We start from the raw sequence: 24628 nt of genomic DNA on the forward strand, positions 1-24628 counted from the left end.
CACACACACACACACACACACACACACACACACACACACACACACACACACACACACACACACACACACACACCAGACCAAAGCAAAGCAGACTCTGTAAGTAGATACTCTCAGTGGGCTGGTTTGCACATTATGACCTCAATGTCACCTCATGCTGAATAACTATGACTGGACCTTGATAGGGAGTGTGTGGACAGCGCTGCCAAAGATATTTGGGTTGAAGAGTGTCTGTGTGGGTGTGGGTGTGTGTGTGTGTGTGTGTGTGTGTGTGTGTGTGTGGGTGTTTTGACCACAGCTGCAGGGTAAAGCCAATGAGTCAGATATTAAGAATTGAGTTATTTCCTCTTGTGTCGGTGGGTGTCTTTGTAACCAGCTGTTGACCCAGAGGAAACTCGTTGTGTGACATAATGACATCCTCAACCCTTATGCGTTTGTGCACTTGTGTAAAGCTGGGATGACTTCAGTCCAAGAGCTAATGTTGCAAACAGCTATGAGCTCATGTGCTAACAACTATGAGCCAAAGGGCCAGAATCTGATAACTAACAGCCCTGAAGTATTTCATATTGATGTCATATTTCCCAAGTGACATGACTTAAGGATCTATTCACTTAATATTTCCAGAGATATTTTCTTTTTCTACTATTTTGTCTTACTCCCATTGTAAAAGGAAGCAATGGTTTCTCTCAAAAAGCCATGGGACCATGTGGCTCATTTATAAAAAATATTCCAGACTAAAATTCAAGTTGCGTGCCATGAAAGATTTATGTTTGTGCCGAATTCAGTGGGGCAGTCTGATTTCTTTTCCTCCAGCTCTTGGTGATATACCAGCATCCAAAACAAAAAGCTATTGTTGTTAAGATATGAGTATCAAAGAATATACATTTTTTTCCCTCTGCAAAATCCTTTAAGATCAGTTAAATAAACTGTAAGATATGTCTTATATTTACAATAGAAATGATACTTTAAATCTAAACACTCCTCCATCGCTCTTCTGCCTCACTTTGCAGGTTGACCTGTCACCATGACAACCGAAGCGGGGTCTGAAACAGAGGTGAAGGAGAAAGCCGAGGAGTCAGCCGCTCAGCCGGACCAATCAGAGAAGGATAAGGAAGAAAGCCAGGAAGTACCCAACGCTGAGGGAGAGGAGAAGGAAAAAGAGAAGGAGAAAGAGGGAAAAGGAATAGCTCGATTCCTGCCAACATGGCTTAAGAAGCAGAAGTCTCAGAGCCAGGTACAATTCTTATTAAAGTCTTACTATATTGTCATGGCTGACTAGAAAACCTTGTTCTTATTAGTAATTATACTAAGCAGCAATCCTTACATGTTCCAGTCTTAACAGATTTTTGATGTCCTTTCTTTTTTTCCCCGGACCCATGAAGACGTCCCCGACTAAGGAGGTCCCACCCGCAGAGGAAGCGGTTAGCAAGGTGACCCAGGAGGAGGACGGGCCTGTCCCCGAAGTCAACGGTCACGCAGAGGAAGAGGAGGAAGAGAAGGAGGCAGTAAAGTCGGAGCCAGTGAAGGAAAAAGAAGCAGAATCTCAGTCCACCGCCAGCGCAGACACCGAGGTACTGGTAGGGCGTGGCGTCATTTCTCTCCAGACCCCGTCAGCACACATGCTGGAAGGTCAAGTAGACACGCGGCCTCCCATTAGTCTGCTGGCAGATTCACATGCAGGTTCACGAATGAAGTTTCGCTTGAGGCGTGATCGATCTTTATTTATTCTCTCATTACTCAGACGAGCCATGATATGTGTTATTGAACGACCGGGAGGGAGAGAAGAGCAGACAATAAAGAGAGGGGGCAAAAAAAGTGGAAGCATAAAAAAAAAAAATAGAAACCGAAACTTGACTTCATTTCATTGTGGCAACTTACAAAAATTATACAGATGGTAACAATGTCTCCTGTGTTGAATGTCTGAATTGTAAAAGGTGGTGACAGGGGCCTGGTTACATCAGCATATAACAGGGAGCGATGAGGAAAAACGCAGCACAGGCTGTGTTTTTAAGTAAACAATAGCAAAAACAGCCTGTAATTGAGTACAAATTCACTTCATTATTAATCAGCTCTCATGCCAAATCATATGGTCTCCTTGCGGCCCGGTTGCATATGTTCTCAGCACTGGACCACCAACCAGGGTTTGGGAAACTCTGTTGACGTTTTCATTTAACTCTCAGCATGAAAGGCCATTAAGTGAATTTCCCAAAATTCCTTTTAGCATAATCATTTGCGTATGAGGAGGAGAATCACTGCCGGTGAAAGTACACCGCAGTAGTAGTGAAGTACTGCAGTAGTTTGGCCCGCCTATAAGCATACTGCTTTTCAGAAGACATGCATGTATTTAGTTTAGTTTGATTAAACCAAAGAAAATGTGCACAGTGCATACATGTATAAGGAATGGCTTGGCCATTCAGATTCTGTTGTTAATACAGTGAAAAGAGTTGGATTGTGGCGTTGTAATTGTGTTAACATGTTAACCGTGTTTATTGGCAACATTGGATTTATATCAAAACTGCAGCGAGTTCACAAAGAGGAACTACCACACACTGTAACGTGGTCAAAACCACTTTTGCATAAACAAATTTCCTTCTTTGTCACTCAACCACATGTTGTTTTGGACACACAGACTTCAGTTACTCATGCTTATGATGAACAACAAACCCAGCGATGAGAGGTTGTTAGATATTCAGATAGCATCTTACACAATGCTCTCACACACACACGCACACACACTGCCCCATCCAGTGATCACATTAGGCCACCCAGGCCCACCCAGTGACATCAACATTTCAGCAATCAGGCCAAAAGAAACGCCTGCAGACTAGAAGGGGAATAACAAAAGAGAGAGAACAGTCTTCCTTCTTACTTACTTACTTTGGACAGACGGATTTTACGCAATTTCTTTTGCAACTACACAAATCAGCACTCTTTTTCAAAGAGGTTTTTTTTACATGAAAGCCACAGTGGGGAGCCCTGTGTGTAACTGTAGTTGGATGAAATTGTGTTGTTTTCCTTTGCAAACTCTGATAGCCTGCCAAGGAGGAGAAGGTGGAAGAGAGTGCTGAGAAAGTTCCGGAAGAGACCACGGGGATAACAGAGGGAGAAGGGGCAGAGGAGCAGAAGAAGGAGCAAGAAGGAGAGGAGGAAAGGGAAGGAGGAGGAGGAGAAGAAGAAGGCCACACCTCAATATTCCAGTCTCCTCTTCGTCTGGTGAGGAAGACCAAGATGAAGCTGATGGCGTGTCACGTGGCCCTCCTGGACGGGTCCGACTTCACCTGCGAGGTGGAGGTAAGACTTTGACAAAACTCTGAGACGGGTTGCTGTGATGCTGCTGCACATTGTTAAAGCACACTTCCTTAACATCTGTTAAGATAAGAAAAACAAGTAGATACTGTAGATAGTTGTGGATCGAATCAAGTTGTTATATGTACAAAATTACAGAATCTGTTAGAGCGTGGAATACGTTTGTATTCTCCACATTAAGGTGATGATGCAAGATTAAAAAAAAGAATCTTGATAACTAGTCAGCAAATATACTGTACACACTGTAATGGGAATCAATGGGAAAATCAGCAGGTTGTTGTCTTCTTGAAAGTGTCAAGTAGCTGCTGACGGACATTTACACATTGTCCGTTTTATGTCCTCTTGCTAGACGAGTAGGCCACACGTGAGTGGCAGTGTGTCAGTGACGCAATTGCTAATAGGATCAGATTTGGTGTGTGTGTGTGTGTCTGTGTGTCTGTGTAAGTATAAGCATGGGGGTGTTCAACTTTTAGACTCAAAGTGCAGTTATGGCAGAACCACCCGCTCACATTGTTTGGGGTGTGGTTTAGGGGATAAATGCAGAGCACAGCAGAGCACGCTACAGGGGCTTGTCTGGTGACCAGAACACACACACACACACACACACACACACACACACACACACACACACACACACAAACTGGCAGATTATGGGGGTCCCTCCAGATTAGTTTTCTGCATCTGTTACTCCCTAACATGCACGTGTCCTCTACCACTCTACACACATCACATGCCGGTGTTACAGGTTCTGTTGTAACCATTTATTATAAATAGAGATTAAAACTATTTCTACCCTAGCTCCCTCAGTGACAACCCCGTACCTGTTTTAATTTGGTATTTACTAAAAATCTGGTACGAGATAAGAATAAATATTTTGACCAGAAATGTCTCTCCACTGTTGTCTATTATCCAATGGTCCTTTTTTAAATGAGTGTTTTTCTCATTATTACCACATCTTCTGGTAAACACCTCTTTCTTTCTTTCTTTTTTTAAAGCCACACTCCTCCTCACATTCCCACACTAACTCACATTCAGTGGGAAGTTGCCCAGAATAGCCATCGTCCAGGTCCACTGGAACTGTTAACAGTTAAGTGCCCGGTTCGAGGGCCCCTCAACAGAATAGAGAGCATTTCATCATGTCTCGATTTCCCCGATTTGGTTTGGGGATTTCAACTGGCAACTCTACCGCAGTGAAACACCCTTTTCCCTAACCTACGTGTCTACGGTTGTTTAAACACTAGCTGCTTTGTCTCACAACCGAAAACGCTGATACTGCAACCAACTGCTATTGTCCAATCGACACGCACACGCACACGCAAACGCACACGCACACGCACATCCATCCATCCATCCATCCATCCCATTCTCCACGCTCTCACATAGTTAGGTCGCGAGAGGGTGAGATGCACAATGCATTCCAGAGATTACATTTTCTGTTTTGCCCAGCAGCCCTCCAACACACACACACACACACAAACACACACACACACACACACACACACACACACACACACACACACACACACACACACACGCCAGTTTCTACTCAAAGTCTTCATTTCTATTATTCTATCATCCATCTGTCCTATTTATTAACTAATGGCATCCAATTGATTCCAGTGTAATAACTTAATGCATGTTTTATTAGTTGAAATGCCCTGAAGGAAAATGTCGTCCAGAGGTTTTCTGCCTCTCGGTTGGTTTCATAGGAGAGTCTTAGTGTCACATGGTCCTAATGCTGTTTCTAAGAATCCCATTAGTATTGGTTTCAGCAGGATTTTGGTGTCACACGGTTTAGGTAGCCCTGCAGAGAATTCATTAGGTTTCAGACATGAGTCAAGTAGTGTCAACAATTGTTAGACCCCAGTTTCTTTAGGTGTGGTGCATGTTTACACAGGAAAACAAGATGCAGAGAAGCATCTTAGCCATCTAGCTCTTATATGATTGTTTTATGGTCTTAGGTTTCTTCATATTTAAATTAATTAATTCGAATGAATCTCACATTTCGAGCAGTTTTGTTCTTAGTGACTACAGGGATTCAACTTATATACTCATTTCTGTTGTTGTAGATACAGGCTGTAGAATGGGAACGTGGTTAAACCATTTTTGTACATAGTCAATAGTAGATCAACGGTTCCGATATAGTAAATAAGTTAAACCTTTCTCATCATAATGTCTGTGTGACAACTGATCTAAGATAGTGCCTTGCTAAGAGGCAGAAAACCAGACACAGAAACGCTGAAAGGTCACATTTTCACATTCTTTGGGCATTCAGAATGCAGCTGCACTGTTATTGCATGAATGTGGCGCATGCCTTTGACCATATAGAGGAAAATACCACAGAGGTTTTCAGCTGTCCCCAGGACAAGAATAAAAAGTCACTCTTTCATCATCTTTCCTTCCACTTTCACCACGCTGTCTGTCTGTCTGTCTGTCTGTCTGTCTGTCTGTTTGTCTGTCTGTGCACAGTATCTGTGCTTGTATGTGCGTTTATGTCTGCACAGTGTTAAACTGAAGCTGCGCTGACAGAAAATAGAAAAGAATGACCATTATTTAATTTTCTCGTCTTTTTCCCTTTCCCACCCGCTCTCTGTCTGACCTTCTGTCTGTCTAAAGGGCGCCGTTGTGTGTTTGCGTGCTTGCACATTGCATGTATGGATGTGTGCTAAATGTCATTGTCATAGTTGAGTGTGGAGGATTTTATGACTAAGGCCCGCAGCGGGCCCATGAAGGAATGTGTTGCCCAGAGACAGACGGAGAGACGGAAAGAGACAATAATAGGACAGATGTAATAAAACACAACAAACTGATGCATTGATAGAGAGGACTGAACAAGTTTTTTAATGAGACCATATAAAATAATTATTTTTACTTTTTTTTTTAGTGTACAAATAATCTTGTAATCATATTTGGAAACATCATTTTGTAGATTTCTTTATTGTTTTCCCATCAAAACAAACTTAATTCTTGTGTTTGAATCTCTCTGTTTCGCTGTAGAAACGCGCCAAGGGCCATTACCTGTTCTTTAAGGTGTGTGAGCACCTTAACCTGATGGAGAAGGACTACTTTGGACTCTCATACACAGACAACCACGAACAGAAGGTATGCATTCTCACACATACGCACACATACTAGGGGTGTGCCTTCGTAAAGCGATTCAAGCTCTACAGAGTCCAACAGTTTAATTTCTTTTCACGCTTTGTAAATTTAGAAACGTTTTTTTTACTTGAAAGTCGATATTAAAACAAATCGGGACAATTTCTGAATCGTGCACCCTCTAACGCATCCGCAGGATGTACTGAATGCCAAATAAGTCCGTAATGTGCACATATTGTAACTGCAGACACAGACGTCTGTATACGGTGTTTGGTGATTGAGGTTAACTTTTTTCCTGCTCTGTGTCTCACCGCCTCTCGCTCGCTCTCTCCAGTGTTGGTTGGATCCCACTAAGGAAATCAAGAGACAGATACGCAGTAAGTTTTATTTTTTTTTAAACATCCATCCATCCATTCATTCATCCCTGCCTTGACAACATGTTTCACATCATACAATTAATTCAGGGCCAATTGGCACTGAATTAAATATAAATACTGAATTAATAATAGGGTTCAAGTGTCCCCATATTTATACACAAACAAACATCCCAATTCAGTCATACAAAGCCGGAGACATTCGAAACCAAAACGACAGCAGCCTTGCCAGAGCTGGCAGCGTGGTGGAGGTTTCCAAAGTGTGATCACTCTGCTTCATTATTTATCGACGTCTTTATTAACTGTTGTTCATTTATAAAGGCGGGGCGCGGTGCGGCCTCTTACCTTTTGTTGATGGACGGCTGTCAAGTGTGTGCAGCAAACCAAGCACAGTTCAAGCTTTGTTTTATTTTGGAATGGCCACAGGAACCCGTAACACTTAAAAGGATATCCATTTGACCTCAGTACCGAGCACAATAACAAACAGGATCTTGTTAGAATTTAGATTTTGTTTCTCCAGTTTAGTCATTTCATTTGTTAAGGATTTAATGAGAAGTTGTAGTGTTTGGGATTGAGCTGTTTTTCTATTATTTGTTGGTGTCCTATGTTATTATTTTCCTGAGCGATTTTGAAGAATATGCTAATGACTTTAGCGTACTTTTCTTAATGAAAAGATTTATTTATTTTCTTTTGCAGTTTCTTTTTGCGTCTCCTTTTTTACAGTATAAGTTAAAACGGGCTTTAACACACAGCTTAACACTTTGAATGGCACTTTCTAGGAGGAAGGCTTTGTAAAAACGTATAATTTTGACTCATAAAGTGTTATTTTTGTGCGTGCGTGCGTGCGTGTGTGCATGTGCGCGTGTGCGTGTACACAGACGCAGCACCACACAAATGACAGGTTTGACACCATTCTGCTCTGAGCTACCATCACCACCCTGCGTCACATATCGGACTGGGACCTAAACTCTTTTTAGTGAACATTTTCTTTTTTCTGGCTCCTTGAATCATTTTAGAAAAATCCAAGCTGCTCCGTGTGCTCTTGTAGGCTTCCTCGACCACCACCCTGTCATATAAAGATCTAAAACAAAGTTGTTGCAATCATCACCTGTAAGAAGTGGACAAACATTGACTCTTAATAAGAGTCTGTGATCTTAGTGATGGTTTTTGCTCTACAGATTTCTACGGGGGGGGTCTTTTAGTGGTGGGGGTATGACAGTTCTTTCTAGACTCCTTCCCACTCTGCAGCTCACTATGACCAAAGCTGTGTGGATGTGTCGTGGGCGTGGAGGGTACAAAATGGATAAAATTAGGTAAATCAGATTAAAAAAGGACGATGAGCCACACAAGGAAGATGAAAAAAGTTGTCAAACGTGTGACAGCCGAACAATAAGAGGGGAAAACCTCACTCCAAGAAGCTGAAGTAATTAGAGTGCCAATAAAAATGAAACTTGAACCCCAACATTTTAGATGTCTGCACAACAAATGGCACAAAAAATAGAGCCTCGTCTTAGATGTCACTTTGACAGATAATGAGAACAAGATTTCGTCTCGCTCACAAAGTCAGGCTGGATGTCACTGGAAGCCAAGCCAAGGCATGGAGTCTGGATTTAGTCCAGGCAGTAGACCGCCTTTAGTGCGTGTGGCTGATGTTAATGTTTAACAGCAGCACACATGTTCTCTCCGCAATCAAACTAACCTTTTGTGGTGTTGGGTGTCTCATTGTGCCGATACTGTCAGTGCACTGTCATGTTACATTTGCAGCCGATTCTACGCTGAAGTGTAGGATCATAAGGGCAAGCGTATTGGATTATCTATAGGCCAATTCTTTTAGTTTAATACAAGTCACATTCATACTTGTTATACTACATAGAAAAATATCTTTTGATAGAATGAGTCACTGAGAAAGGCTGGTTGTGAAAGACCTGTGGATGAGAAGGGATGAATTGTTGCCAGGAAGAGTGTAGTGGATGTAGAGAAATGATGGATAGGGTGTGTATATGTATCAGTATGTATGTGTATATTCTCTGTGTCATGGCTATTTATGGATGGCACGTGATCTTGTAGAAAGATGGAATTGTCACAAGAGACTCTCGAAGCACTTAGTGCTGCGAAAAGACATACACAGTCAATCTCACTCCCAGACACATATCATACACCTACACACATCCGTACTCAGACAGGCTAGGAAACAGGACTATCTGCACTCAAACCTTTCCGTATGTTTTTTTTAAGCGACAAAAAGTGCATCATCTTCTCCTCAGTTAAATTATGTCATTGTGGAGTTTCCTTCATGTCCCTTCACAGTGTGCACCATTCTCTCTGCTCCTCTGGGATGCAGCCGTGAAGGCGCCGTGTGTGCGCTGTGTGTTCACGTTGGCAATGTGCATATACATGGACACGTGTGTAACCTTGGAGGACGAAGTGGTCTTGGTGCAACGTCAGCTTTTCTCAGATGGAATTTTCCAGACAACGTGATCTCCATCTTATATTCTGTGCGTGCGTGTGTGTTGGGTGGAGACAGAGAAAGAGAGCTTGCAGGGCAATGTGGCCTCCTGTGGGAATGAGAATAGGAAATTGGAGCCAAATGAAGACTGATAGGTAATCCAAAAGGAAACCGTATTATGACACAATGATGATGATATAATGGTGATGTTGCGTGTCATTGTTTCTGATTATCATCATGATAAAGATTACAATCTGGTACTTGATGAACCCAGAATGAAGTTATGCAATGTGTTTGTGTTTGTTTGTGTGTGTAGCTTAGTACTATCTAAAAGCTGTTTTGCATTAGTTGCCGTCGGTCACACTGACATCTTTCTCTCTCTCTCTCGCTCTCTCGCTCTCTAATACACACACAGATGGGCAGAGGGATGGATGGAATTGCATAGAAATAAAAATAGCCCACAACTCCCATTTTAGACTCTGTTTTCCTAGTCCTGAACTTATTATACATCATGTTGTGCTGGAACTGACTCTCAACATCATCTCTCTTTCTCCAGGTAACAACTGGCAGTTTGTATTTAACGTCAAGTTCTACCCTCCCGACCCCTCACTGCTCACTGAAGACATTACAAGGTACACAAACCTATTAGAGATGTACTAATATTTACTTAAACCTGCATTAATAGACTTCTTATGGAGATTTGGGGCAATGAAAAAACAAAACCGTAAACAAACACTGACATATCACCTTTTTGAAGTTGTTATAGGGCATTTGTTGGCAAACCGATGTTTGTTTACACGTTTAGCAGACACAGATTAACATTTCTTTGGAGTAACGTTTTCTCTTCACCTGATGAATGTAAGTCCAACATTCACTCTTTCTTTCAGCTCTTTTTTTTTGGTCTTCGCTAGTCTGGCTGAACAGATGTACATTGCTGGGATAAAGCCTGACATGCCCTCACTATCTCTGCTGTCAGGGCTTAGTGCCACCCTGGATGATTGTGATTGGTTTAAAGAAACAAAAACAAGCCGGAGCGTCACAGAATAGATAGGCGGTGTAGCCAGATCATTGCTGACAGTACGAGTGAATTAAAGCATTACAGTTGTGTGCTCTTAAGCCAAAACAATGAGCTGAAAGATGCTGAAAGGCTCCACAGAAGTGTGGTGAGCTGCACAATTGGGTGATAATTCTATGTGGGGGTGTTAGTAGCGAGTAATTGTTCCCCTTCACATTACACATATTCATTTGACTCATTGTTAACACAAATAATATTGCTTAGTGCAGATTTGAAATTTCACTTTGGAAGTTGATTTTCATATCTATGCCCCAAAATACAGCAAAGGTTAAAAAAAAAAAAAAAAACAGAAGTTAGCATTGCACACATTGCTTATCCATTTATATGTGTACACATGAATGCACACACACTACCATGACAGGCATGCTTTAAGCACACAGCATTTAGATCGGAGTGTATGTCTAATGGAGCGAACAACTTCTCCAATGGTTTTTAGCTAAAGGCCAAGCGAGGACACTCACTAACCCGCATACACTCGTCCAGATAGGTGCCAACAACTGACCTGCATTGTGTTGCTCCAGTAACTGTTATTTCTCCTTCAATATGATAGGTGTGTAATTTTTTACTGTTCATCTTTTGTTAAGTTTCAGTTGAGAGATACAGGACAATTTCATGCCTGTTTTTCACAGGGTGTGCCTCAGACTATATGATTGTGTGGATTCATATATTTAAAGGTCCCAGGACATGGTGCTCTTTGGAGGCTTTTATATAGACCTTAGTGGTCTCCTAATACCGTATCTGAAGTCTCTTTCCCAAAATGTAGCCTTGGTGCAGAATTAAAGCCACTAGAGCCAGTCCCACATTGAGCTTTCCTTAGTATGTGCCATTTCTGAGTCTGTAGCTTTTGAAGGGGGGGGCCTTGTCCAACTGCCACTTCTAACCTCACCCCTTATGACCTCATAAGGAGCGAGATTCCAGCACGGCCCATCTGAACTTTCATTTTTTTCAAGGCAGAGCAGGATACCCAGGGCTCGGTTTACACCTATCGCCATTTCTAGTCACTGGAGGACCATAGTCTGGCAGGGGAAACTCATTCATGTTAAAAAACCTCATAAAGAAAAATGATCATGCCGTGGGACCTTTTAAATAGAAAGTAATGCCTTTCATTTAAGATTTTTTTGTAGTATGTTTGATACTGCAATAACCCAGTGAAGAGAAGCCCTGGTGCTGGATGACTGGGCTTTAAGCCTCCATGTCAGCAAGTCCAGCCAAAGTGACTTTGAATGACATTTTTCTGCAGCCAGGATGATGCTTGTACCAGCACCCTGAGGTGTCTGAATGAGTCATTCACACAGAAGCTCCGTTCACATAATAAGATTGTCCATGAAGGTGTACAGCAGGGGACAGCTTACACTGTCGTATATCCACAAAACCACTGGACAATTCACTAACTGCAAACACACATGTAATGCATTGAATCCATGTCATGGTGAGGATTAGACATTATCATTAGGTTATCCTAACAAACCAGTGTACCAGAGCACTCAGAAAATTCTACAACAAACACAGCACCAACAAAGACATTTAATCCACACCAGCTGACCCTGTGCTCGGGCCTCACAGAAGGCAATTTGGCTGCTTGGATCGCTTTATTGTTATCATGAACAATGGAGCCGGTTCCAGTTAAAAGAAAGGCTTAACGTTTTTTTTTTCTTCATTTTTTATTAGACTCAATTCAACTAAATCCCCTCCTGTCTCCCTTTTTCTCTTTTGTAGGTACCTTTTGTGTCTGCAGCTCCGTGAAGACGTGGCTTCGGGTCGACTGCCTTGCTCTTTTGTCACTCACGCTCTGCTGGGCTCATACACGTTGCAGGTAGAACACACTACGTATGAGTGAAAGCTCTGCATGTCTGTGCCTATGTGTGGTGTGCAGTTTCCACAAGGGTCTATTCCTCCGTACGTATCTCTTTTTTTATTTTTACAGGCTGAAGTTGGTGACTATGAACCCGACCAGCCTCGGCCTCTGGACAACGTCAGTCAGTTGACCTTCGCGCCCAATCAGAGCAAAGAGATGGAGGAGAAAATTCTTGAACTCCACAAGTCTCACAGGTCAGAGAGAACAGAGCCATGCAGTCAAAAGTAGTCAGGGACAAGTAGACATGTCTTTTTCTTGCCATTGAAAGCTGTAGATGTGTATACTTATGTTTGTAACATGTACCTGTTACCTGTAGTAAATGGAGCATGACTGGATCTTTTTCATGTACTCTATATTTCCAACATTATGGAAATAGATACGCTATGATGCTTTTGTTAATCTGAGGGAGTTTGTAGTGATTTACCTTTTCTGGGTGTTTAGGGGAATGACTCCAGCACAGGCCGACACCCAGTTTCTAGAAAATGCCAAGAAACTGTCCATGTACGGGGTGGACCTGCACCATGCTAAGGTATGAATAAATTCTCCTCTCCTCTCCTCTCCTCTCCTCTCCTCTCCATTGTTGTTATCAGGGGATTTGCACAGTTCCTTTGATGTGGAAAGTGTGTTTGGTGTCACTGCATCTGTGTGTGTCAGCTGTACAAATACTCAGGGAGGCCATTGCCATGGGAACAGCCGGTCTCTCTCACTGGGATAGCAGGTCATCAGCAGAGTGCGTGCATGTTTCTGTGTGCGTCTGAGTGTTTTTGTGTCTCTGTACAAGACGGGCTGAAAAAAATGGTGGAAAATATGCATGAGAGCGAGAGCGAGTAATAGAGGGAGAGGCAATGTGAAAATAAAAAGATAGGATGTGAGGTCAGAGAATACAGAGAGGACAAAGACATGACGGACAGAGATAAGGTTAGCATGAGATGGGGACAGATCCTTAAAAGAGAGACGTGAGATGGGGATAGATCCTTAAAAGAGAGACAGGGGCGAGTCCCCTTTAAGTTTCTGCTCCACTTGTTTGCGACATAGAGAGGGAACCAGGGGAAAAGAAGAGAGCAGCAGAGTGTTTCAAATGTTGCAAATCCTTTTTTTTCCTGACATACCAGAGTTGTGGGAATTCAAGGGGCAGATCTGCCCTGCACTATTCTTTTGTTGCATGTTATGTGACCCCAAGTCCCCTGGAGAACCCCTTTTTAAAAACTATATATCAAGTACTATTTTTATCAGACTGACATTGAACAAACACAAATGCACTTCTGTCTGTTTAACAGAAATACAATTTGACACATTTTAACCATTGTGATACAAATTCCCTAATCCCAATTTGCAATTAGGATTTAAATAGTCATAATAAAAAGTGTTTTCACCAAATACATTTTGTGATATGCAATGTTGGTTTTTCTGGTGGAAATAAAATAAATAAATAAATAAAAGCTGCCACATGCCATGGATATGTTTAGGGATGTGTTATTGTAATACACTTTTCTCATGGAGGACATTTTTATGTCCTTACCAGGAAGAAAAGCACAGGTATAAATAATAAAAGTAAAGATGTCTGAATTCTCATGAGTTACTTCAGTTCCCGGGTATTGTGCACATCAACTCACCGTCACACACTGAGGAGTGTTTGTATTTCTGGATTCACCAATTTGTCACAGATGACCTTCTACTACTTGCTTCAGTCACTGAAGATGTATTGTTTATAAAAACAAAGCAAATGGAAAAATGTTACTACTGCATCCATTGTGTCAGTGTGTCCAAGCACAAAGTGCTAAAATGTATCTACTAGGAGCACAGAGATCGATGAGCAGCTGATGGCATGTCGAGGCCATGTCCCATGGTTGTTAGCCAGGCAAACTGTCCAGTGTCCACATATTGCATCCTCCATTAGTCCAACAGATTTGACTACTGTAATCAATACCTCCCCTACCATTACCAGATGGCCTTGGACTTAAAAGCTTTGTCAGTAAGTTAGTCTGTGCGCTAACCATGTTAGAGAGGTCCACAGTTGTGTGTGTGTGTGTGTGTTTTAATCGAGTTTCTGTTGACCTTTAAGCAGACTGCTTTAGAAATCAGTTGATGTACAGTATGATCTGATTTAGACAACCAGGATGCATGGACAGTTGTTCCGCAGATTAAAAAAAAAACAAAGATGATAAAATGTTTTTTGTTTGTTTGAATCTTGACTATTACAGGACTCTGAGGGTGTGGACATCATGCTAGGTGTGTGCGCCAATGGACTCCTGGTTTACAAAGACAGGCTCCGGATAAATCGTTTCGCTTGGCCCAAAATACTCAAGATTTCATACAAGAGGAACAACTTCTACATTAAGATCAGACCAGGAGAGGTATGTACCCAGACACATACATACACCCGCACACACAGGCTGTAAATACTGCGGTTTACTCTGCCCAGCTCATGGAATTATTCTCTGTAGTGTCAACGTAACGGAGTGCTCCTAACATACTGTAGTGTTTGAGGTAGTTTCTTGTGCGGTTAATGAAAATGTCCTAATTTCTGTTGTTTACATGTTTCGTTGATAGACGGAGCAGTTTGAGAGCACGGTGGGATTCAAACTCCAGAATCATCGCTCTGCCAAAAAGCTGTGGAAAGTCTGTGTGGAGAATCACAGTTTCTTCAGGTAGGAATACACACTATGAAGCAACCGGGGAGTTCACAGATTGCCAGTCTGGAGTTAAGGTTTCGGGTAAAACAGCTTGTAAGATCATGTTTAATGTTATGTTAAGGATAGTGTGCTTTATCAGACTCAACAAAAGGCTAGGTGGGTCTCTTCTCAGAGAATATGTTGGGACTGAGAGTGTGTATCTTGTGGTTGTTGAACCAGTCTGATGCCAGGGGCAATACATACACACACTTATAAACACACACAAAAGATGGACCAGTGAGTGTGGGTTTGTGTGTGGGTGTGGGTGTGGGTGTGGGTGTGTGTGTGTGTGTGACATGCATGCCTGCGTTTTTGTGTGTGATAGAGATGCGAGGTATAAGCTTTAATATCCTGTTGTGAGAACAGTTGCCTGAAAAAAAATGTATGCCTCTCTTGTGCAAACAGATGTGAGCGCTACATTGTTTTGTAACACATTTTAAAAAGTCACCTTTCCCCCTCTCTCTGTCGTCTGTAGGTTAAACGCTCCAGAACCTCCCACCAAGGCCCGCTTCTTGACTCTGGGCTCCAAGTTCCGTTACAGCGGGCGAACCCAGGCCCAGACCCGCTTGGCCAGCTCCCTCATAGACCGACCTGCACCCAACTTTGAGCGCACCTCATCCAAACGCATCAGCCGCAGTCTGGATGGAGGTAACACACTCACACACTCAAACACAAAAAGCGAAAGATGGCACTCGTACTTCAAAATGTTCAGTGAATGGACAGACGGACTAAACGAGCAGCGGGAGGAATGACGAGCAGAGGAAAGTGGGCTTTTGCGCGTGTGTGTGTGTCTGTGTAAAAAGCTAGTGTCCAACCTTATGCAGGAAATAGCTGCAGCATATGTTTCCTGTCACAGTGTGAGAGACAGAAAGAGATGGAAAGAAAAAAATGTGTATCTAAAAACATTTTAAAAAATCCCGCACAAAAAGAAATAAAGGATTTACATAAACACTGTCTGTCATGGCAGAGAGAAGGGTGGCTGAGCAGTGAACACATTGAATAATTAAACTTGGAGTCATATAGTCTTCATTTCTGCAAAAGATTGTTGCTCAGTGATATTTTAAATGAGATCAAATACACATTTTGTTTCTTTAGGGAAAACAGTACACACCGTGTTTGTGGTTTTCCGGTCCGGGCTTACAGATTCCACCTCATGCAGCAGTGCATGCTGTTTCACGTGTCAGGTTATCCCACTGTCTCCCATTTCCCTCTGCTGGACGCATGTTTTCACTACAAGCCAACATCCTTGGAAAGTTGTCTCAGTCTTGTATCCCAGATTTAAAGTATTTCTATTTTAATACACTTTTTTTAGTTTTTAACCAATATCAAAGCAAATGGTGTAAAAAGTTGAAATGACAACAAGAGCTACAACATTATCTGCAGTCTGACGTGATGTGTAGAAAGTGGTTATGTTCCTGGAGAAAAACAAGCCAGTGATCTTCAACTGTAAAAGTACACACAGTAGCTGCCAGTGAAGTAATCACAGTTTTTATTGTGTGTTAAATTATAGAGAAGTTGAAACTTGTTTATTTATATATTTTATCTATTTTTTTATTTTTTTCTCATCCCTTAGCGCCGGTGATCAACATAACTGAAGCTTCATCTGAGAATGGACGTGAGCCCCACCTGGAGCTCCACTCTGACTCTAAGGTGTGTGTGTGTGTGTGTGTGTGTGTGTGTGTGTGTGTGTGTGTGTGTGTGTGTGTGTGTGTGTGTGTGTGTGTGTGTGTGTGTGTGTGTGTGTGTGTGTGTGTGTGTGTGTGTGTGTGTGTGTGTGTGTGTGTGTGTGTGTGTGTGTGTGTGTGTGTGTGAGAGATTTTATTGTGTGCATACATGCATTTGGGGGTACAGAAAAGGAAGGTAATAGGAAGATAATTGTTGGTATACGTTCACTTAATTTTGTATTCACGTGTCCTCATTGTGTAAGAGTTTTTTAAATAGTATTTTTTTTGAATACACAACATGCATTTCTCCTAGGTTGGTATACTAATATTTTATGATGGGGTAAACACATGAGGAACCATGCAGCCGTCTAACCGCAGGATCAGTTCACATCTGAAGTTGTACACATGTAGGGGAAAACAGAGTTTGAATTTGTGTTAGAACAATGAAATGGTAAAACAAGGATGCTATTTCTACTCCAACCCCACGCCTCATAGAGCTGGTACTCTCGCAGTGATTGACAAAGAACAGGCAACAGAAGCGTTATGAATAGCTGACTGTTTAAGACTATTTTGGGACCATGCAAAGTACCAGGGGTTTTGGGAGGCTCACTGTGTTTTTTATCTGGTTACTACCGAGACTTCGAATCACATTGATGATAAGAGCCCTATGCTAATGCTTAATTTTGCCCAGGGCTGGGACGGTATGTTTTTTTTTCTTCTACCGTGGTTGAAAAGCAAGAAATTCTTATGCTAGTGCGGTACAGCGTCAAACCTTTGTTTAAAAACATAATTTTTGTGTGTGGAAGCGCCACTTTTAAGATTTACCGTATTTTGGTCTTGGTTCAAATGGCCAAAGGGGCTCTACACGTGAAGTTCAGCATTGAGAACAACTCACTTTAGCTGTTGGTTGTTCCAGGTTGCTGCTATCTCGCCAGTCAAAAAGAGTTGGTTAACACAAACAACGTTCTCAATGCTCTAATTCATGTCTAGAGCGCCTGGTGATACTTTGAGCAAAGTTTCAGTGTTCGTGGTGTTTTAAAAATAGTGATTTTGATGCGATCGTAGTAGTGCCCCTAGCTCTCCCAATCAAAAGGCCATTCGTCCTAGTTATGCTTTTAAACGAAGGTTTGACTCAGGTACATTCAAGACCCTAGGTTGCATTTTGGCGAGAGTTAAACTCTAAGTGAGTGACATCAGTGCTCGTGTGGTCGCGCGAGGAGAGCAGGCTGTAACGGCGAGTAGCGTATGAGTGCTGTGAGGAAAAGAGATAGCAAAATGTATGTAAAGTGAACAATAAAACAACAAGCTAGAGCTTCTCAAGACACGGTGGCTTTACCTGTTGTCAGTACCGCCGGTAAAGTGAATGGCGTTACCCCTCATTGCTCAAGAACACCTTGGCAGTGCCAAGGAGGTGAACTGGCATCTGTCAGCCACCAGTCCACACTCCGTACTTTGGTCCGACAAGGAACTTGAACCAGCCCAACTCCGTACGGACTGAGCTACTGCCACCCCTATATCGGAGTAATGTCGGGATAATGCAAGAAACCGAAGGACACTCCGCTAGCTGCTAGGCTACTGTCCAATGGTAAACACTGCAGCGGTAGCATTAATGTGTCTAACGGAGAAATGGCTTTGCCTTTCCTACTGTGTATGTTACGTGTCATGGAACATTGTCTCCCCCAATTCGCCAAAAGTCGGATTTGCTCCATCTTTTGATGAGTTTTAGTTTCGAAAACCTTGAAACCATGGAAGACAAAATGTCATTAGACACAATCCATGTCTTTTAGAATCAATGAATCCATGTCATTAAACACAACGTGACTGCGCACACGTGCGTGCCAATGTTCTTTTTGTGGTAATGACAGTGGCGTGCTCAGACCCGAAGTAGGTGTCACATGACCGCGGTATTGCGTTGATGCGGACTTTGCCTTCTCCACGACCTTATGCTGTGCATTTGTGTGTGAAAGCGGTTACACAGACCGACAAAACAGACAGAGAAAGTTTGATGTCTTCATTTTATGCTATGCAGATGAACATGGTTATCTTCGTCTCAATCGTTTCCTTTGGATCTTAACATTAATATTAACTCAGAGCAGCCAGGCAGGTGTACACGATTTGACTCAACATCTAACGGCACTGCTGTCTACTGAAGAGTGTCCTGCACCTCAGCACTGTGCCTACTCCTGAGAGTATTACTGTATGTTATGCATGCATCCTGTTCCACCCCCCACGCTCCCTTCTCTCCTCTCTGCCCGCACTCACTCCCCAGCACTGTGGATTTCTTAGCCTTCGTCCAGTGGTGACACCCCGTTTGACACTGTTTCTGCACACAACTGTACTCTGCACTGTGCTCAACCCTGCTATGTTCACTTTGAACCTATTTTTTGGTGTGTTGTTCACGGACTAATGTTCTGTCTCTTTCCCTCTCTCCTTTTTCATTTACACACTCCCTTTTTTGTTGCTTTGTTCACTACCCTACTTGCATGCTGTCATTGTTTTCATCATTTCATGAAAACAACAAAATTATACTTTTAATGCACATTGTATCGGTTGTTATGGTTTTATATGTAACTTATTTTACTTCTTTACTGCTTGCTGCAACACTTTGTTGATGTGTGTGTACGAGTCTCTCTTTTCTTTTCCCACCCACCCTACGTTCCTTTTTTTTCTGTGTGTGTGTGTGTGTTTGCGTGGGTACGTGTGTGTTTGTGTGCGTGTGTGTGCGCACGCTTCCCTCCTGCATTCCACCTCCATCAGTCAATCTTCATGTTTCCTCTCTCCTTCTCCTCATCATCCTCCCTCTCCTCCCTCCCCCCTTCCCTTGACACGATCTCCGAGTTCGACCACGGCCTGTCTGACATTTCCGAAGACGACGACGTCATCGACGACGCGACCGCCGCGCACACGCCGTGGGCCCTCCCCTCAAACACCTTCTCTCTTTTCTCCGATCATCTGTCGGCTGATCTGGAACAAATCGCACAAAACCCTGAAGCCTCTTCCCCAATCACAAGCTCCCAAACATGCGGTTCAGAGGTTTCCCGAGTTGAGGAGGGCTGCCAAGCTGAAACCAGAGAGTCAGCTGGATTACCAAATTGGTGGAGCTGGTTCTCTCTGAGGGGCGTGGTTAAATATGTGTCTTTCATCCAGTGTTTTCTCTCCATTTGGGGGAAGAATGAAAACAGATGTCTGCCCACAAACCTACTTTCAGGATTAACAAAGAAACTGAGCTTTTTTATGTCCACCGTGTCCAAGCTCGCTTCCAAGTCAACAGTGCCAGTCAGTGACCACAAATGTATCGTTACCCCCGGATTATGTCAAATTTATAGCCGTTTCGCATCCCAGTTAACTCGTTTTTTGGCATTTATTACAAGTTATCTACCCACCAAGGTCCGCAATTTGGTTCCCGCTGTTCTTTGGCCAACACAACTACAGTTGCCGTCAATTTCATCTCTTACCTGTCCTCCAGTTGTCTCTTTCTATTCCTCCCTCTCTTCTCTGGCCTCTCATTTCTTTTCTGTCCCATCTTGCTCCTCTCTCTCCTCCCCCTCCTGCCCTATTCTAACCCCATCCATACACCGCTACCTCCTAAATCCTTCCCCTCTGTTCCTGCCCTGCCTGCTAGTCGTCTTCCTATTGGCTGTAATGCTGACAGCCAGCCAGTCCTTGGTCTTGGCCCTGATTTTAGCCACGCCCCTCGGCCTGACCCTGTGTTACTTGGAGAACGTGGTCTCCAGTCAACGCAAGGCAGTTTTGCCAATGTTCATCTCTGAAACGGCTAACGATCAGTCTGAGGATCAGTTAGGCTCTCGTCTCACACCGACACACACACCTCCACGGATCAGGCACCACGCTCACACGAGTGCTATCTGGACGCCAGAGATGTGCGATCCTGCTGCATAAATACAAACAACACGCCTTCCAAACCCCTCTTCCATTCCCTTCACCTTTTTACCTCCTCTTTGCTTTCATGTGTAAACTGTATGCCTGTACAAAAAGCCCTGTCACCTCCTTTCCCTCATATTTTCTTTTTGCTTACCATCCCTGCACCCCCACTTTATTGTTTATAATAAAGAACAAAGATTAGAATAAGTAAGATTAAATAAAGTATTACAACTCAGAGTTTATAAAGGGTAAATAAATGTTGAAATGGAGAAAGTATTATTATACTGTTAATACACAGAAAATATCTATTAGGTATATTTAGTAAAGATATATTCAAATACTGTACAGGAAGTGTTAGTAAAGGAGAGATTTGCAGCAGTCATAACTTTTAGTGATGCTCAGAACACACTCAACCTTTTCATGTGTTCTTTAAAATGAGTCTTTATAAGGTGTTATGCTCAAAAAGGCATCCCCTCTGTGTTTGGCACTCAGCAGATGAATGTCACACTCATCAAATGAAGTGCCATAATGGTTTGAATTGGTCATTATGCAAGATAAATAAGCAGGAAACTAATATTGGTATTGACTATATTTCCACTTGTTGGATTTTGCCTTTGTAGTGCAGAGAAAGATTAGTTGCATAGTAGATGTCATAACTGTAAATACAGATATAAACCCACGATACGTTAAGTAACCTCCTCAACCCCGTAGAACTAAAAGCTTTTTCTGTCTGTACCTTATTGCTAATGAATGTTAAGAACAAACAGTGTTCCACTTACTCTGATCCCTGAGGTTCAGGACTCCCTCCTCGACCTCTGTCCGCTGTTCACTTTATTTTAAGTCAAACCTGTAGGGACATTTTGTAGTTTTCCTGGTTGAATGAAGCTGTCGCATATGCAGATGGAACAGATAACGGATCAAAAGACAGGTTGCAAAGAATATTTAAGTTTGCTCATTTCCAGATAAACTAGAAGTCTACATCTTACACCCAGCGAATAGTTCTGTAGTTGTCCTTTTTGAATGCAAAGTAGCATTTATGTCCTTTAAAAAAAGACATGGAAGTAGCTTTTCCCATCATCCATTTCACATTTTTCTTTCTTCGTGCCCCTACCCTCCTCATATTGTCATGACTGCTGTCGTCCTTGACAACGACATTGAAGGTTAAGGAGGTGGACTTGAGCCCTAGTGATGCGGAAGCCACGCCCACCCAGGTCTGTAGGGTCTGTCTTTACCCAGCATGCCTTTGCAAATTCTCGGGAGAATAACGCGATAATAATAATAAGCCATTTTGTGTAAAGCTTTTTTTTTTTTCTTTTTTTTTTTTTTTTAAGATATTTATTAGTAATGGTTTTATGGTGAGGTGGAGCACACATGCAGTAAACCTAACCTGTCCTTACTCTCTCCCTGACTTTACCCCATCAACAGTCACTTGGAGCCAGGGAGCTCGCCCTCTCTCAGGTTCACACATATTTATTGGTTGTTTGATTGTTCTATCATTTGGTCTGTCAATCATTTGGTCTGTCAATCGTTTGCTCGGCACGCGTTGGTTTGGTTTGTTGTTTGGGTTCACGTGTCTTTTAGGGTGAAGTTGCCCTAACATGATGATACAGAGTCCGTTTTTGCATTTCTCAGCAACTACAGAGCCAACCTGGAATTTGTACAACAGACACATCTGAATATTTACATCGGCAGCTTGTGATATACTGTTATAAATCTGTCTGTAATAATACTCTTTGTTTCCAGATTGGTTCTGAGTGTAAAAACTGATTCTGAACGGGCACTTTCACCCCGAGTCCTCACTTTTGGTTGCACTCCTGTAGCTTATGGCTTCACAGATTCACTTTGGTGTGTGGTTCATATCTTGGCATCATCATCATTTTTGGGGTTTCTCTGAAAGCACAATGAGGGTTATTGGTTTGAGTAGCCTAAATGTCTGTTGGATTTTGTATGTTGTTAACATGGGTCCAAGTGAGAACATCATTGCATTCAATGAATAATACCAAAATGTTGTTGTGCCCATTTTGTACCCCTTCATCACAGTTTGAGAGATGTCCCCCCCCCCCCCCCCCTTTTCTATACTTCAATTCATTTATATGATTAGGATTTATTTAATGATGTGCCATTTATTTCAGTCAATGATAATGATTTTTGATTTTTGTAGAGTCAAGTGCATTTTATTTATTTCAACTTTTAAAATACATTTTCTCTATTTCATTTTTCACTGTACGTCTGCCTTACAGAGTCCAATGAGAGTGCATGGGGACAATATTTATGTGAGGCACAGTAATTTAATGCTGGAGGTTGGTACTGGCGTCGTCTGATGGCTGAACACGAGAACTACATGTTTCTGTGTACTCTGACGCCATCAGAACTACAGTTTCCTCTGAGCTGTACTATACTGTACAAGACTGCTGCCCTCTCGCACTCTCAGGCTCTGTTGCATGCCTGCGTGTGTTTATGTGTGTGTGGTTGCTTGTGTGTCAAGTTTACAATCAATTCCAGCTATTTCCTTCTTTATTTTTACAGTATGATTGAAAATGTCCTGGTATTAAATGATTTCAACGCTAATCGTCCTATTTTACATGGCAGCCATTTTGAACACATGGGCTTGGAAATTTCACTCAGAACATTGTCCTGAATGATATTTAAAAACAAAAAACAAAGTGTCACTTAAAGCTGCACTTATATTGTTTTATCAACAACAAATCAAATGACTGTGCACACAGGGAAAGATCACAGTTCCCCCTCAGCTCTACGAAGCATTTTTAGCGTCTTTTAGCTCATTGTTTTGATTTCAATGCGCGATTGGCAGGTCTGCTACATTGAACCGTTATTAGATCAGCAGCAATCCTGCTCAAATTGATCAGATCAGGGACCTTAACTGCAGGTTGTCCTTCTAACCAATGTTCCCTGGTAACTCCACATTCTAAGGAGTTGTACTGAACGTACTGAAGTGAGTGCACCAAAAGGCCGCTGAGAAGTCTCCAGTGTTGCATCTATGAAATGCAAACTATTTCTTTGATGTGTATCTTGCTACACAACAGTACAGTCGAGACTTTGTCTTGCAGGATTTTTTCCAAGCCTCCCAATGGCTGCTTTGTGAATGGGGTCAGCCGCGTGTCCAACTTTTATGTGTGCTATGTGCATGTTGAGTTTTGTTTTGTGTGTTTTTTGTTGTTGTTATCTTGTTCCAATCTTCGATTGGTCAAAGAGTTTGATTGATGCCAGGCAGCTGCGTCTAACATGACTAACCCTGCCTCCTTAACCAGTACAAGGAGCTTTCCTCCTGTTTTCTGCTGATTGGCTGCCAGCGTGGACTGATGCGGATAACCCACTAAAACAACAACAGCACGTCTTTTTACACAGCGTGGGGCTGATAGTGATGCAATGCCAGTTGGATTCTGTAGTCTACATAGTACCTTTGCCGCATACGTACTAAATGAGTTCCAAGAGGAGAACTCTTCTTAATTTATGCTCCAATCCGTCGATTTCTGAGGGAAATATTGACCACCTCCTTTTATAAAAAAAAGTCTTATTTTCTAATAACTGTATCTAAATGTATCCTGTAATATTTGTGGAAAATGGCAGAGAAAAGAAAAGAAATGTAAGGAGGGAAACAAACGATACAAACTGAAAAGGGTTTAACGGTGACATGGGAATGCAGTGAAGCGGGGAGGTTAGTCTGATCATCGCTATCAGCTCCATGTTCTGCACAGCTGTTCCTGGCTTGGTTTTTAAGGAAAAGTCCTCAAGATGAAGAAGGCCCTGTTTCACTGCAGCGTGCTTATAAATTCTCAGTTTTTACTCAGATATTTGAACAAAATACAAATGAAAACATGAGTTCAGACCCCCTTAAACGAGGCTGCAGTGAGGCATGGCATCCATCTTGTCTTCCTCCTGATTGACGGACTAATGCTCCAATGTTGATCCGAATTTCCCCATCCCTCTCCTTTTATCCTCCCCTCTCTCCTCTTTTCCTCTTCCCTTATCCCATTAAATTTAACTTTCTATTCATCCTGCCATCTTTTCTTCTAACCTTCTTTTTACTCTGGCCTTTACTTATGCGTCTATTATCATTCATTTTTTTCCTTCCTCCCATCTATTGCCTTTTCCTTCCTCTGCTCTCCCTTCCTTCCTTTAACCCCTCTCCCCTCATCTATCCTGTGCCCCTTTCACCTCTGCCACGCATCCCAAATTTTATCCCACCACTCTTTTCCCTACCACCCATCATCCCTCATGTATCCATACTTATCTCATTTAC

General features: G+C 42.4%; 1 protein-coding gene across 24 annotated transcripts in view; it reads left to right on the forward strand.

Annotated features, from left to right (window-relative positions):
• The window catches only part of epb41l2 (erythrocyte membrane protein band 4.1 like 2), a 45568-nt gene that overhangs the window by 13341 nt on the left and 7599 nt on the right, over positions 1-24628 (forward strand). For 9 of the 24 annotated variants that reach the window (XM_034900657.1, XM_034900656.1, XM_034900664.1 and 6 more), the window contains exons 2-16: positions 1008-1231; positions 1380-1568; positions 3031-3288; positions 6301-6405; positions 6734-6776; positions 9776-9851; positions 12011-12107; positions 12219-12343; positions 12591-12678; positions 14351-14503; positions 14700-14797; positions 15297-15469; positions 16395-16471; positions 21528-21578; positions 21793-21825. In XM_034900657.1, coding sequence (XP_034756548.1) covers positions 1022-1231; positions 1380-1568; positions 3031-3288; positions 6301-6405; positions 6734-6776; positions 9776-9851; positions 12011-12107; positions 12219-12343; positions 12591-12678; positions 14351-14503; positions 14700-14797; positions 15297-15469; positions 16395-16471; positions 21528-21578; positions 21793-21825 — 1776 coding nt within the window. In that variant the 5' untranslated portion in view covers positions 1008-1021. Of the gene's footprint in view, positions 1-1007; positions 1232-1379; positions 1569-3030; positions 3289-6300; positions 6406-6733; positions 6777-9775; positions 9852-12010; positions 12108-12218; positions 12344-12590; positions 12679-14350; positions 14504-14699; positions 14798-15296; positions 15470-16394; positions 16472-19242; positions 21355-21527; positions 21579-21792; positions 21826-22607; positions 22668-24628 lie in introns of those variants that run through there. The other 15 variants (XM_034900663.1, XM_034900669.1, XM_034900671.1 and 12 more) reach the window with 5 other exon arrangements.

Source organism: Etheostoma cragini, chromosome 18 (genome assembly GCF_013103735.1).
Source record: "Etheostoma cragini isolate CJK2018 chromosome 18, CSU_Ecrag_1.0, whole genome shotgun sequence".
Lineage (NCBI taxonomy): Eukaryota > Metazoa > Chordata > Actinopteri > Perciformes > Percidae > Etheostoma > Etheostoma cragini.